We start from the raw sequence: 15,930 nt of genomic DNA on the forward strand, positions 1-15,930 counted from the left end.
TATTGGAAGGGCCTGCTGCCTCAGGCCTTAGGACAATAGAGGAATATCTACCTTGAAAGTAACTTTTTCATTATCTCTCATAATGGAGACTCACCTAAGGGCAGAGAATCCCAAAGAGCTAATAACCTGGAAATCATTTCTCTTGGGATTTGGAAGGCACACAACCCATTTTGTTTTACATTAATGAATTTGTCCTAATTTTTTCTTCTAAAAATAAAAATTAAGTTTATCTACATGCCTATACTTATGACAAATGATTTTAACCTCTGGACCAGAGGTGGGGAATTTCCAAGGGAGCTTTCTCGGCTGAGTCCTTTCTCATTTACCCTGCTCAGAACACCCAAGTGAGCCACCTCTCAGCACCAACATCACCACTGAGGTCTTTCCCGTCCTTGGCACCTTCCCCCATCAGGGCTGGGGGAGAGAGAAGGGCAGCCACCAGTGCTATCTGAGGTGACAAGGCTTCAGGTTAGACTTGAATTTCTTGCATCTGGGTTAATTGGTGTGGTGATGCATCCATCCACCTATAAAAATTATAGAGTGGCTCACTCAGGGGCCTGGGTGTGTTGTCAGCGGTGGAAGGGAGGAGAGCTCTTCTCGGCAGGCTCCAGCGGACTGCCAGCTGGGGGTCAGAGGACCAGTCTCTCCTCGTCTCCTGAGCCCAATCCTTCTTGGCCATCACCTCTTCCCTGCCCTATGGCAGCTCTCACGGACCTCTCCTTTATGTACCGCTGGTTCAAGAACTACAATCTTGTTCGTAACCTTTCGGACAAGTATGTCTTCATCACAGGCTGTGACTCTGGCTTTGGTAACCTACTGGCCAAGCAGCTGGTTGATCGAGGGATGCGGGTGCTGGCTGCTTGTCTCACTGAGGAGGGGGCCCAGAAGCTTCAACAAGATACCTCCTACAGGCTGCAGACCACCCTATTGGATGTCACCAATAGTGAGAGCATTCAGAAGGCGACCCAGTGGGTGAGGGACCAAGTGGGCGAGCAAGGTGGGGCAAATTGCATTCTCTAGCTTTCTCAATTTATCCTTCTTTGTCTCTATTTTTCCTAGGCATCTGACAGTTATCAGAGATCCTGTTGTTCAGATGGGGTGGGAGAGGTGATATGGAGAAAGGGGCTGAGACTCTGGCCCAGTGGGACTTGGAAGCCATTGCAGGGTTTCGTCTGTTCGCACAAAGGACTGATTTCCCAAGGATATTTTCTCTCTCAGATACTCAGAGGGATGGAGGGAGATTGCCACAGAAGGTAGGGAAGAGAAGGTGTGTTCTGTATGTCCAAACCTCTAAAGACGCAGTTGCTTCTCTGGGACCTTGGCAGTCCTGACCATCAGCTCTTGTCGGGATCAGGCTGGGGGAAGGCAGGTGGGAAGGTGAGGCTGGACTCCCTGAGGGGAGGCATTTGCTCTCGTTGACTGTGTCAGGCTAGATCCTCACATCACGCTGGATACTAGGATGAATTCAGAGTAAGTGATGACATCGGAGTGGCTGGTCCTGTTGAGAAAGGAAGCTGTGGCCTGTGGCTGGGGCTGGGCTGGACCAGGATTGCTTAGATGCCTGCCCAGGGAGCTTCCTGCACGAAGGGCGTGGACACTGGAACAGGGGGAACAGGGTGGCTCTGTTGTAGAAGCGGCAGCCTAGGGGTAGTTCTGACCCCTGAGGGAACTGGTCTGGGGTCTAAGCACTCAGGTTGGGGCAGGAGAGCTCTGGGGCCCTGGAGGGGCCAGGCAATAACTTCTATTTTTTTCCCCTTAGCACTTACCACTATCCAATATTGTTTATTTATTTTTCTTATTTATTGTCTATTTTCCTTGCTAAAACTTGAGTGGGGTGGGGTAGGGGGGACAACAGGGCTTTTTGTCCCTTTTATTTACTATATATCCTTAGTACTTAGAACAGTGTCTGGCATCTAGTAAGGTGCCAAATATTTGTTGGATGAACTAAGTAATGAATAATTCAGCAACAGTGTGTCTCTTTTTTCAACAGGCTGCCTCACCCAGCGGCCTAGATTCAACCCTGGGCCACTTGTGTTAATGATTCACTGGGTATATTAATTTCCTGTTGCTGTTGTAATAAATTAACATAAATTTAGTGGCTTAGCACAACACAAATGTATTATCTTGTAGTTTTGGAGATCAGAAGTCCAAAATGGGTCTTATTGGGCTAAAATCAAGGTGTCAAAAGCGTTGTGTTCCTTCTGGAGGCTCTAGGGGAAAATCCATTCCATTGTCTTCCAGCCTCCAGAGGCTGCCTGCATTCCTTGGCTCATGACCCTCTTCTTCCGTCTTCAAGGCCAGTGAGGTCAGGCTGCGTCCTTCCCACACTGCCATCTCTCTGGTTCTCTGTCTTCTGCCTCCCTCTTCCCCTTAGAAGGACCCTGTGCTTATATTGGGCTCACCTGGCTAATGCAGGATAATATCCCCATTTTAAGGTCAGTCGATTAACAATTTGAATTTCATCTGCTACCATAATCCTCTTTTCCATGTAATCCACCATATTCACAGGTTCCAGGAATTCGTATGGGCACATCTTTGGCTGGAGGCAACATCCTTGGTCTAAGGAGCATTGGGAATTGGGGGAAGGTGGGCTTCTGGCATACTTTTTAATTTTTTCTCAGAGTCTTTGGACATGACAGGTTGACCCTAAATCTGTCTGCACTGCTCTGACAGTTCTCTAATTGTTCTTTGCAGGAAAAAATTAAGATTTTTCTGATTCCCCAGCAGGCAGAATTGTTTACCAGATGATCAGAGATAGTGGCCAGTGCGTTTATTTTCTCCACAGGCAGAGACCACTTGGGATTTATGGTCTCTGGGTCTCAGGAGCCTCATTTCTTTCTCTGTAAGACAAGAGAGTCTGCTCTCGGAAGGTTCTGAGTCCTGCCAGTCAGCTGGTCTCCTGGGGTCTCTCTAATTGGAGAAAGACAGGAAGATAGGGTGAGGGCATGGCTTTTGTATGGAGCCCAAGCCCAGGGGAAAGTGTGGCCCATGAGTGGTGTTTACATCCAGACCTGCCTCAGGAAAAAATGGAAATGTGCCCTGAGGAGTACTTGAGGCTGCAGAGGCTGAGGTGGGGGTGGCATGGAGGAGGGGAAGGGAAGGTGCCAGGGCAGTGGGCAGGGCTCATGGAATCCCTGAATGAAAGACCTGGAAGGCCTCCTTGGAAATAATTTAGAGGCTTTTCCAACATGTTTTTGTTTTAAATCCTCACCCGAGGACATTCCTCCATTTATCTTCAGATAGAGTAGGAGGGAGAGAGGGAGAGAGAATCATTGATGTGAGAAAGACACATGGATTGGTTGCCTCCCACACGACCCCGACCAGGGCGGGGGACCAAACCGTAACCCAGGCACATGCCCTTGACTGGAATTGATCCCGCGACTCTGGTCTGCGGGCCGGCGCTCTAACTGCTGAGCCAAATCGGCCAGGGCTCCAACACATTTTTAGCATCAAACACCCTCCTCCAAGTAAAATTTTACCTGGAAGCTCAATATATAAAGAAAATGAAAGTTGAGCTTCTCCTGTATCTCCCTCCCTTAGATTCTCAGGTTCAGCCTGGGAAGCTCTCAGGATTGCAAACCACAGGCTGGAAACAACTGTTCTAGTCCAGTCAACACAGAATCTGAGGCCCAGAGAGAGGAAGTGACTAATCCAAGGCTGGAAGTAGAACCAGGACTAGAATATGAGCACTTCAAGCCTGGGCTCCTGCAGATTTGAATGACAATACTTAGCATTATTTCTCTCCATTTATACCAACTCAATGTTATGATCTCAGAGAGCCCTTTTCACATTTTCCCATAATTATTTAAATGCTTCATATATTTATTTATAAATGTTATTTATTTCTTCTCTGGTTTGAGAATTCTTTGAGTGATACAATCCTGTCTTGTTCACTTTGTCTCTGGCACCTTCCTCTGTAATTGACCGAATGGGTGCATGAATGAATAAATGAATATGTGAATGGATGAATGAATGAAGTAATTTGGTAATGTGTGTAATGGAGTTGGTTTCTTTCTTTCTTTTTTATTTATTGATTTTAGAGAGAGAGGGAGAGATAAAAACATCAATGAGAGAGAACACTGACTGGCTGCCTCCTGCATGCCCCCCACTGGAGATTGGGCCCACAACCTGGGCATGTGCTCTGACCGGGAATCGAACCAGCAACCTCTTGGTGTATGGACTGATGCTCAACCACTGAGCCACACTGGCAGGGCAAAGTTGGTTTCTTATATTTAGGAAAATACAGAGTGGGAAGTATAATGGGGGAAGAAATTCAAACACTTATTTATTGGTATGAAAATGATCTCTTTTCCCAGAGCTAATAGCTTAGATGCCATTAGTTAAAGCCTGGATTGTAAGCTGGTACAGGTAACAAGTGCCAGCTAGTTGGCAGACTGTGTGAATCAGAAAAAGTGCCCCTTTAGGGAAAACTGGTTAGTAAAAGGTACATCTTCCTTTGGGTTGTCATAGCCCCCACCCCATGCTCCAGCCGTCATCTTGTGCTTTGTGCACCTGCTCAGCCATCCTCAGCACCCTGAGCTGGTGGGTGGTAGACCCTGGTACTTTTCCAGACACATTGCTGATTTCTGTGTGGTTCTCTCTCTCTCTCCATCTTGCCCCCAGGCCTCTGGGCCCTGGTGAACAATGCCGGTGTGGGCCTGCCCGGTGGTCCCAATGAATGGCTGACCAAAGAGGACTTTGTGAAGGTGATCAATGTGAACCTGGTGGGACTGATTGAAGTGACTCTCCACATGCTGCCCATGGTCAGGAAAGCCCGAGGCAGGGTTGTCAACATGTCCAGCTCTGGTGGTCGTGTGGCTGTCATTGGCGGTGGCTACTGTGTCTCCAAGTTTGGTGTTGAGGCCTTCTCTGACAGCATCAGGTGACTGGGCCGTGGTGCCAACCCACTCTGGGTGGGAGTCCTGGGGTCTCACCTCAGGAACAGAGGGCTGGAGTGGGGAGGAGAACGACAGGGGAGTTCTGAAGAGAGGAAAATAAAATAGTAGTAGGAAGAAGGCCAGCCCTCAGGGGCCTTCCCGAAGGACCTAGAGAAGAAACGATGAGGAGAAGAGGTGAGGTGGTGATAGGAGGCTCTTCTATTCCTGCCTTCCCCTGAGCTGTCCCAGAGTAAGTGAAACCCTGTTTGGGCCTGTGGAGTAGGAGGAATTGTCTTGTAGACAGAAAGGCCTGGGGACAGAGGTGCTGTGGGAGACCCTCAGAGGAGGATGCCAGCCTTGCACTGACCTCGCACTCCCTTTGCCACACGCGTGTAGGGTGTGGGGCTGAGTGGGGGGCACCTGCTGGAGGTAAGGCGTTAGTCTAGATTCTCTGTTAACTTCCTCCCACTGGGTTTGCCTAATGTGAATTGCCCAGAGACCAGGCTTGGGAAAGGGCTGAGGCCCTATGACAGGGTTTACTTGCATGAAAGCAAAGGCTGGCCTGGGGCAGGGGTAGGAGAGCACCTCATTTCTGAAGGAGATTAGCACCTATAAAGGTGTCAGAAGTGACTTTCTCTGATGACCTTGTGTCATCTTGGGATCCCAGACTGAATCAATATCTTCTTTCCCAGGCGTGAGCTCCACTACTTTGGGGTGAAAGTCAGCATCATTGAGCCGGGGAACTATCGCACATCCATTCTGGGCAAGGAGAGCATGGCGCTGCGCATGCAGAAGCTGTGGGAGCGGCTGCCTCAGGAGACCCGGGACAGCTATGGCGAGGAGTACTTCCACGTCTGTGAGTGTCCCTCACAGGGAGAGGGGTCTCTGACATGGGCAGGGAGATCTTGGGGGTCACTGACTCACTTTCATTTTACAGATGATGGAATGGAGGCTTAGAGGGTTAAGGGCCCATGACCACACAGCTAGTGGAAGAGCTGGGATTTGAGAACAGAGACCAAGTGGGCAGCTGCTGGCAGTGACAGAACTATAGCTGCTGGGGAGAGGGCCACCAGGAGAGATGCTGTCCAGGGATGCCACGCACACCAGGCACCCGCCGCCCCCCCCCCCCCCCCAAAGGCCATTATGCTGGTGAATCAGCTGAAAATGCACTGACATAAGTATAGAGAAGTTACTAGCAGCTCAAGTACTGCTTGAGCCAGCCTGCCTGGATTTGAATCCTGGCTCTACCACTGACCAACTAGGAAACTTTGGGCATGTTACCTAGTCGTGCTGTGCCTCAGTTTTCTCATCTATAAAATGGAGCTAATGATAGTGCCTACCTCACAGGACTTCTCTGAGGATTAATACCTATGAAATGTCTTGCACACACTGTTAAATTAATAAAGAGGAAAAGGAGTACATGAGTATTTTTTTTAAAAAGAGGCTCTAGGCAGCTTTCTTCCTCTCAGAGCCGAGGGTCTCCTGTGAACCTCAGTTGTTTTGGGAGAGTAGAGGAGGGTCATTACAGCTTTTATTATTATACTGCCCCAAAACTGTGTGCATTTCTTCCAGTTTGAGGGATGAATGGAGCTTTGGCCATTGGGGCTCAAGAGGAGGGGGTGGCCTGTGGGTGCAGTGGAGGAGGAATTGGCCAAAAGACCTGTTAGAGCACCTCGTAGTAAGAGAGAGAAGGCCCTTCTGGGGACATCTGACCTCAAAGCTGAGGTTTGGTTTTGGCGGAGGATGATCCGGAAGACTTCTTAGTTCTCTCCATTTCTCTGGCTCCAAGCACCTCGGAGCTGCCTCAGGAGCTGCCTTTGTCGGGGCAGCCTCTGACCTATCAATAGAAACTGATTCTGGCACAATCTGCCGGTACCTCCTCGGCAGGCATCTCATTTCTCCAGTTGCTTCTCTGTGACCTGGCTGCCAGCCAAAAAGGTGAAGCTGGCACTTTGCTGGTTCAGGAGGTTCTCTTGGGCCCGAGTGAAGCAGTCGGGCGCTCAGCCCCGTTCCTGCTTCCTCTGGATCTCAACGGTCCAGATTTTTTCTAACCCAGATTTTTTCTATCTCTTTACATGGCTTCCATGAACAACCTTTGAAAGACAATTTCCTATTGTGGTTAAGCTCCTAGACTCTGGAACTGGGCTTCCTGAGTGCAAATTCCAGCTCTCCTGCTTGTCTTGGGCAAGTTACTCAGTTTTCTCATCTCTAATAAGTTATGAAAATTAAATGAGGTAATATGTATAAACTGCTTAGAAGATTACCTGATCCCTGGTAAGAACAATTGGATTTAAAAGTAATTTTCATCCTCCCTTAGACTGAGTATGGCCTAAGAGAGAGATTACAAGGAGAGATTCTTAGACAGTAATTATCCAAAGTGATCAATTTTAAAAATATACCCAGAGCCCTAGCCGGTTTGGCTCAGCGGTTAGAGCGTCGGCCTGCGGTCCTGAGAGACCCGGGTTTGGTTCCCGCTAAGGGCGCATACCTCAGTTGCAGTTTGTCCCCGGCCCTGGTTGGTTGTGCGGGTGGCAGCCACTCGATGTGTCCCTTTCACATTGATGTTTCTCTCTCTCTCTCTTCCTCTCTCTCCCCACCCACTCTACCTGAACAAAAAATGGAAAAATGTCCTCGGGTGAGGATAATATATATATATATATATACCCAGAAACTCTGGATGTGTTAAATGCAGGGCAAGTCTCTAACTGCCCACCAAGTTTAATTTTATGGCATGGTCTCCTGAACATCATACATCAACAGAGTAAAAAGCCAAGATGCCAAAACCATGACAACCATTTATTCATGTAATGCACAGTTTATTGAGAGCCCACCACATACCAGGCACTGTGTGGGGCTGGGGAGTGAGAGTGGATCAAGCAGCAGGGCTCACAGCTTACTGCCTATAGCTTAAGGCCCAGTAAGGGAGACAGGTCTTAATAAACACACATTTAATAACAAATGTGGATAAGTGCCATGGAGAGAAACACAGGGCTGTGAAAAAAGAAGGGGGCTGGGAGTGGGGACCCCAGTTTAGCTTATATAGGGGAGAGCTTCTCTGAGCTGACTTTGGGGAAGAATAAATTAGGTATTGCTGAAACATGGGAAGGAAGCACAGGCAGGGGAGTTTTTGCAGGAAGGCCCTGAGACAGGGAAGTCTTTGGAGGAACTTAAAGAATGCTAGAGGATGGCCCAGCTGGTGTGGCTCAGTGGATTGAGCATCATATCATGGACTGAGAGGTCCTGGTTCGATTCCCTGTCAGGGCACATGCCTGGGCTCGATCCCCAGAGGGGGACATGCAGGCTAAATAAAAGAATGCCAGAGGATGGGGAACAGCAGGAGGGATCCGAGGAAAGCAGGGTAAATTATAGCATTAAAGCACAAGAAGTATTCAGGATATGATCTGATTTGTGATTAGAAAAGACTGCTCTGATTGCTACAGTGTTCCAGGTTAGACTTTAGGCTGATTTGAACTAGAGAGAAAGTGCAGAAACTGGAAAGAAGTTGATAGATGCCAGGTGGGAGAGAGGAAGCCATCACGGATGAGTGCTAGGTTCAAGGAGCCTGGTGGATGGAGGTATTATTCATTCATTTAGAGGAAATATTCAGAGAACTAATCCTTGAAGAAAGTAATCTTTTAGTCCTGGACATATTAGAATTCTGTGAGAAAAAAAAAAAAAGCCTGAAGGATTTTACATGAGTTGAAACTTTATCAGTGACAAGTGACAGAAAACCCACTTCAAATTTTTTTACTCAAAAAAGAAATTGCTGCCCTGGCTGGTTTGGCTCAGCAGTTAAAGCATCGGCCTGCGGTCCTGAGAGACCCGGGTTCGGTTCCCGCTAAGGGCACGTACCTCAGTTGCAGTTTGTTCCCAGCCCTGGTCGGTTGTGCGGGTGGCAGCCACTCGATGTGTTCCTTTCACGTCGATGTTTCTCTCTCTCTCTCTGTTCCTCTCTCTCCCTCCCACTCTACCTGAACAAAAAATGGAAAAATGTCCTCGGATGAGGATTAAAAAAAAAAAAATATATATATATATATAAAAATATATAAAGAAATTGCTTGGTACACATGACTAAAAAAATTGAGAGAGATGGGCTTCAGGTGATCAAGTCCACAAGGGATGTTTTTAGGACCTGGTTCTACCCTACTTCTTGGCTCTGCTTCTTTTGTCTTGGCTCCAGTCTCACAAGCTCTGTCCCCTGGGGGGGGGGGGGGAGCAGTCACCAGCTGCAGCATCTCCCCATCTCCTCACAGGGATAGTTCTTCCAGCAGCTCCCCAAAAGGCCTAAGATGATCTCCGACTTGGAGGGCCTAAGATGGCAGCATCAGAGGGAATGGCCAGATGTACCCAACCCTGAGCTCACCACTGTGCTCAGGGGAATGTGAAGATCTGATTGGCTCAGGCTGGGTCATGTGCTCTGCTCGGACCAAAGGACTCAGGGTGGGAGAGGCAAGGATCCCCAGAGAAAAATCTGCAGCTGTTGCTCTAAGCAAGGGAAATGGATGGGCAGGTGGCGGTTGGGAGACTGGGGGGAATAATATATATCCTCTATGAGATCATCCTAAAATTCTTCCTCAGCAAAGAAAGATCCAAATTATTTATGGGGCTGCTATGGGGCAAGGGTGAAACACTGATCCAGCCAGTGTCTGAAAACCTCACAAGGCTGCTTTCTAAGTACATAAAATGGCTCAATGCAGGCAGAAGTTGTAGTCTTCTGCGGGCCTTAAAAGAATATGGAGAAAGACAAACTTCCTCTGAAAACCACGTGTTAAAAACTACTATCCTTCTTCTGAAGAGTAGTAGGATTGGGTTTATAAAATGCCATGTGCTGATTCATCTGTTGTCTACCCCATGACTGCAGAGGACATTTTTTTAGGCAGCCATTTGACTACTTTTAGGTGAAAAAAAATTTTCCAAGTGATTATATTCTAATTTTTACTTCGGTTTAGCTAGTGTTTATGGGGATAGAGAGATGAGGCAAAGTATCCAGGAATCAGTCTAGCAGAGGCGATCCAAAAGCAAATGCTACACCATGGGAGAAAGTGCAACAATGGACATGCATGCAAAAGAAGCAACAGCACAGAGTCTTTTTTTTTTAAGCTTACTTTTTATTCTATTCTATTCTATTCTATTCTATTCTATTCTATTTATTCTTTATTGACTTTAGAGAGAGAAAGGAAGGGAGAGGGAGAGAGGTAGAAACACTGATGAGAGAGAACTTCGATTGGCTGCCTCCTGCATGTCCCCCACTGGGGATTTGGCCCACAACCTGGGCATGTGCCCTGACCGGGAATCGAACCTGTGACCTCTTGGTGCATGGGTCGATGTTCAACCACCGAGCCACACCAGCTGGGCTGGCACAGAATCTTAATTCTTCTGTTGCAAAAGCCTTCACAGGGGTGACAATGGATGTCTTTGTGCGTTCTGAAGACTAAACCCAAAGGCAGAAAGATGGCAGCTCTTTCCCACAGAGGGAAGAGCAGGAGCAGCATTTTGGAGAACTGACAATACTGCATGCTTTTAGAAATTGTGGATTCAGAGTTTAGACTATAGGCCTCCCTCCAGCTACCTTACACAACTGTCTAAGTTTCAGTTTCTTCACTCTGCTTTCATGGATTGTTCAGACAATTAAACCTTGGCCATCTTTGTTAGTACTAGTCTGGCCTGACGGAAGTGTGAAGGGGACGGGTTGTGGTGGGAGAAGAGGCTGGGAGAGATTAGGAGTCAGATCACAGGAGGTTTTGATGGCTCCAATAAGGAGTGTGGCTCTTATCCTGAAGGCATTGGAGAGCCTTTCAGATGGCTCTGAAATGAGCTGATTAGATCTGTCATGGTGCCCTGGGAAGGATGAAGGTAGAGACATGAGACCAGCTGGGAGGCTATTGCAGAAATCTGGTGAAGGAATGACAAAGGCATGAGTTACAAGTCTTGATGCTTATGGGAACTGTGTGTGGGGCAGTGTTTCAGGAGGCAGGTGCTGTGGAGACCGACTGAAGAAATACTTAAGAGTGCTCATGTAGCACCACTGGGCAGAAAGTCCAGCAAGTGATGACCAATTAGACAGCCTGTGGCCTGGGAATCCTGGATCAGGCCTGGTATCTCGGAGTGATCTTTAACTATACCCCTAATAGAACTGTGCTGGAAACAATTAATAACAACCTGACATGGGAACAGTCCCAAAGAAACAGCCCACAGAATCAACAGGGCAGGAATGTGAACACACAGAGCACAGTAGTATCCTAATAGGCCTGGAGTTGAGCCACAGCCTACAAGCAACATAGTCACCTGCCAAGTTTCTTTCTTAACCTCCACCCTGCCAGGGAGGCTACCAAAAATTCACATTTTGGTCCCCTTTTTTTCCTGGGGAGGGACTAGATCAGAAGCCCAAGACCTGTCCTGGGCAAAAGAGAAAAGAACAGAAACTCAACTATTGGGTCCATAAGTACCAAAAGCCCAGTCCCTGATATTTAATTCTCACAATAACATAAATGTATCCCAGTTGCCTGAATCCAAAGCCCATGCTCTTCTTTACTCTCTAGGAGAGTGATGGGTTAAATGGGTATGTCTATCCCCCTTCCTACTGTGTCTAAAAAAATGCCCAGCACAAATTAGGACCTTAATAAATATTTGAAAGAACAATGAAAGAATGTGCCTTATACTACTTTTATGTCTCAGATAGCTTCTTCCATCCCTCTAGCTCTGTGGATCCTTCCCTAGTTCCAAAGCCACCTTATCACATCCGCTCGCCTCGCCTTTGTCAGCCCACACAGTTTTCTTGGCTCTGAGTTAGTGCACACAACCCTGAGCATCCTGAATGAGTCTTCTGACACTCACCTCCCTGCCTGAGACCTGCTGGTAGTGGACTCTGTCAGGCCCAAGGCTGGAGTGTTGGCTTCCTAAGACATTATTACTTTACAGACAGTCTAGCTTTAAGTCAGTGTGTCTCTTGGGGACCCCAAAAGGTAGTTTGCCCTTTCACTGCAGTAGTTTTTTTTCTAGGAAACAGAAAGAGAAGTTCCTCAAAGTAGGTTTCAGGATACTCGAAAGACATTGTCCTGCCCTCATCAACTGCATACCAGTGTTCTGCCCAGAGTGGATGAATTCCTTGCCTTCCTGGACCATCTCCAAAGTCAGGCCTGCTTTTGCTCCCTCTTTGTTTTCAAGGTTTTTGTTTGTTTGTTTTAATCCTCACCCAAGGACATTTTTCTATTTATCTTTAGATAGAGTGGAAGGGAGAGAGAGAGAGAGAGAGAGAGAGAGAAACATCGACATAAGAGGGACTCATCCACTGGTTGCCTCCCGCACAACCCCGACCAGGGCTGGGGACGAATTGCAACTGAGGTACATTCCCTTGAATGGAATTGAACCCTCAGCTCATTGGTCCGCGGGCCAATGCTCTAACTGCTGAGCCAAACTGGCCAGGGCATGTTTTCAAGGTTTTTTTTTTTTTAATGATTTTTTTTTTCTTTATTGATTTTAGAGAGAGAGGAAGGAAGAGGGAGAGAGAGATATGAAGAGAGAGATATCGATGAGAGAGAACATCCAATGGCCGCTTTCTGCATGCCCCCCACTGGGGATCAGGCCTACAACCTGGGCATGTGCCCTGACTGGGAGTCAAACCGGCAACCTCTTGGTACATGAGTTGACGCTTAACAACTGAGCCACACCAGCTGGGCTGTTTTCAAGTTTTAATACCTTATCTCAAAGTCTGGCTCTCAGGCACCACTTCCTCTGGAGTGCTTGTGGCTGCCACTGAAGGATGATCACTAGGGCACCAGTGAGATCAGAGCTCGCAGCGTGTCTCGTGCCTTGTCTCCTATTTGTGTAGTGAGCTTCGGCAGGCTTGGACCACTTGGGTGCTTACCCATCTCCACACCCATGTGCACAATGCTAGCAGAATACCCCCCACATTTGTGGGGGCCTTACAAGGTACCTGTCTGTGCCTGAGATCATTGGAGCCCCACAATGGCCTTATGACCAAGGCAAGGGCACTGTTAATATTTTTCTAATAAAATGTTTTTCCTGCATGCTTTTGTGGAAATTTGGGAACTCTAAGGAATAAGTAGGAGGAAAAAAACTCCGGTAACTAGGAATACCACCAGCCAGACAATATTTTTACCCTTCCAATTTTTCCATGCACTTACATACATTTGTTTTCTATTCTGTCATCCTCCACTGTCTACCCTGCTATCATTCATATTTCTTATTCTCTAAGACAGGTATTATTATCCCCATTTTATAGATAATGACAGTTTAAGCTCAAGGTCACACAACTAATAAGTGGCAGAACTGGGCAGTTTTTCTGTTGCTAGTCTAATGCAATAATTCAATACACAATTCTTTTTTTTAAATTACAGTTTACATTCAATATTATTTTATGTTAGTTTCAGGTGTACAGCATAATGGTTAGACAATCATATACTTTATAGTGTTTCCCTTGATATTTCAAGTACCCACCTGGCACCACACATAGTTATTACAATGTTATTGACTATATTCTTTATGCTGTACTTTACATCCTTGTGACTATTTTGTGACTACCAATTTGTACTTCTTAATTCTTCACCTTTTTTACTCAACCCCTCAACCTTCCTGCCTCTGGCAACTATAAGACTGATCTCTGTATCTATGAGTCTGTTTCTATTTTCTTTTTTCATTTATCTTGCTCTTTTGATTTCACATAAAAGTGAAATTATATGGTATTTGTCTTTCTCTGTCTGACTTATTTGACTTATGGGAACTGTGTATGTTCCTTCTAGATCCATCCATGCTGTCACATATGGTAAGATTTCATTCTTTTTTATGGCTGAATAATATTCCATTATTATATGTACCACCACTTTTTGTTTTTAATTTTTCAAAATATGTTTTTAGCCCTGGCTTGTTTTGCTCAGTGGTTAGAGTGTCAGCCTGCAGTCCAGAGAGGCCCAGGTTTGGTTCCCAGTAAGGGCACGTACCTCGGGTGCAGTTTGTCCCTGGCCCTGGTTGGTTGTGTGGTGGCAGCCACTCGATGTGTCCCTTTCACATCCATGTTTCTCTCCCCCCTTCCCCTCCCACTCTATCTGAACAAAAAATGTCCTCGAGTGAGGATAAAAAACAAAACAAAAAATATGTTTTTAATGATTTTAGAGAGAGAGTGTAAGAGAGAAGGGAAGTGGCGGAGGGGGAGAGGGAGAGAGAAACACTGATGTGAAAGAGAAACATCGATTGGCTGCCTTCTGCACACACCCCAACTGGAGATAGAACCTGCAACCTGGGCATGTGCCCTGACCAGGAATCAAACTGGTGACCTTTCAGTGCACGGGAGGATGATCAACCAACTGAACCACACAGCCAGGGCTGTACCACCACAACTCTTGAATTCAGAAAGAGAAATAAGATTATTTACAGGGTGTTTGTGTAGGAGACAACCTGGAGGGTGTCTTTGATCTGCTTGAAATATTAGATCAGGAATCTATCTGATGGAAAGGGAACTTGGATGAAATTCTGAAGAAAACATTTTTAATGAAGAATAATAGAGCTTTTTCTTTTCCCTCCTCCTCAAACAGATACTGACAAGCTAACAAACATGATGCAATTGGCAGAGCCAAGAATCAGAGATGTCACCAACAGTATGGAACATGCCATTGTTTCCCGGAGTCCCCGCATCCGCTACAACCCTGGCCTGGATGCCAAACTCCTCTACCTCCCCTTGGCCAAGTTTCCCACGCCTGTGACAGATTTCATCCTGAGCCGGTACCTCCCAAGGCCAGCTGACAGAGTCTGAGCTGGAGAACCCTATAGGGGTGGTCATCGGAGTGTAGAGGAGGGACTGGGAGAAGGAACTATGGGGTCACAAGAGGTGGCATCAGACATTCTGGGGACACTATGCTTGGCAGACACCCATTGCTGGTGAATTTACGTGTAACTTTTAACAGAAGATGAGTACCTCTTCCCACTCACTGGGGCCACACGGAAACCTGGGGTGGACTTCGCAGGTTCAAAGACCTGCAGCATGGCCCCAAGAACATCTGTCAGCCGGTCAGTATTTGGCTTTTTGGACCTGGAACAGTCAAGAAGAGGATAACTAGCTCCTACTGAATCATGAATCTCCCTCAGTTGTCACTGCCACTGGAAAATGTTGTGACATAATCTAACCCACAAGAGAATCTCCCCCACTTTCTTATCGGGTTTCTAAATGTGCATTAGCCTCTTTCACAGAACCCATTATTTGAAGTATGTAGTAGGGCAGACAGGGAGTACAAGATTAATCAGGTAAAAGTTTATAATATTTTCTCTCTCTTTAGATTTCTCTATCCATAGGTGATTGGGGTCCACATAAAATAATAGTCATTTATTTAATCACCATTAATTAATTCTTCAAATATTTATTTAGTGCTTACTACATACCAAGCACTGTGTAGTTGCTGCTTTATACAGTGATTAAATCATGGTCTTGGTTTATTTTGTTGTTCTGTTTTTGTTTTTTTTAGTAAAGATGGGACACGGTGATAAAAGAAACAAAAATCAGAAAATCATCTAATTCAGTGGTTCCCAAAATTTGGCTGTATGTCATAATCACCTGGTTAACTAAAAATACAGACTCCTAGGCCTCAATGTTAGAAAATATGGTTCCGTAGACTTGGGATGGAGCCTAGGAATCTGTATTTATAACAAGAACTTGGATAATTCTGATGCACCTGGGCACTTGGGAGCTGCTGGTAGATCCATAGAAGTAATTAGTGTTCAGAGGAGGACGTGCCCTATTCAAAGCCCCCCTGCATAGTGACCTAACCTAAGTCAGGTGTTCAGATCCCCAGACTGGAGTTTTAGTTATAGGAGAATAAATTTCTGAAATTAGTAATATTGTTAAATAAGTCATTGAACTACTTTTGAAAAAATACCTTAAATTTGAGCCATAGAAAGTTCTATTGAAAAAAGACTTTTTTGATCTCAAGGAATAGTCATGTAATAAAGGTAAATGTGAAATTTATTTTTTTAAATCCTCACCTGAGCATATTTTTCTGTTTATCTTCAGATAGAGTGTGAGGGAAGGAAGAAGAGAGAGAGAGAG

The 15,930-nt window shown here is 46.2% G+C and overlaps 1 protein-coding gene across 1 annotated transcript; it reads left to right on the top strand.

The window, feature by feature from the left end:
- Nucleotides 1-662: 662 nt before the first annotated feature.
- On the top strand, nt 663-14,714 carry SDR9C7 (short chain dehydrogenase/reductase family 9C member 7). Its single transcript, XM_036252566.1, has 4 exons — nt 663-997; nt 4,624-4,882; nt 5,570-5,733; nt 14,426-14,714. Exons 1-4 carry the CDS (start codon nt 697-699, stop codon nt 14,641-14,643), a joined length of 942 nt encoding a protein of 313 aa, XP_036108459.1. The 5' UTR covers nt 663-696; the 3' UTR covers nt 14,644-14,714.
- Nucleotides 14,715-15,930: the final 1,216 nt, after the last annotated feature.

This window comes from Molossus molossus, unplaced genomic scaffold, assembly GCF_014108415.1.
Source record: "Molossus molossus isolate mMolMol1 unplaced genomic scaffold, mMolMol1.p scaffold_m16_p_10, whole genome shotgun sequence".
Lineage (NCBI taxonomy): Eukaryota > Metazoa > Chordata > Mammalia > Chiroptera > Molossidae > Molossus > Molossus molossus.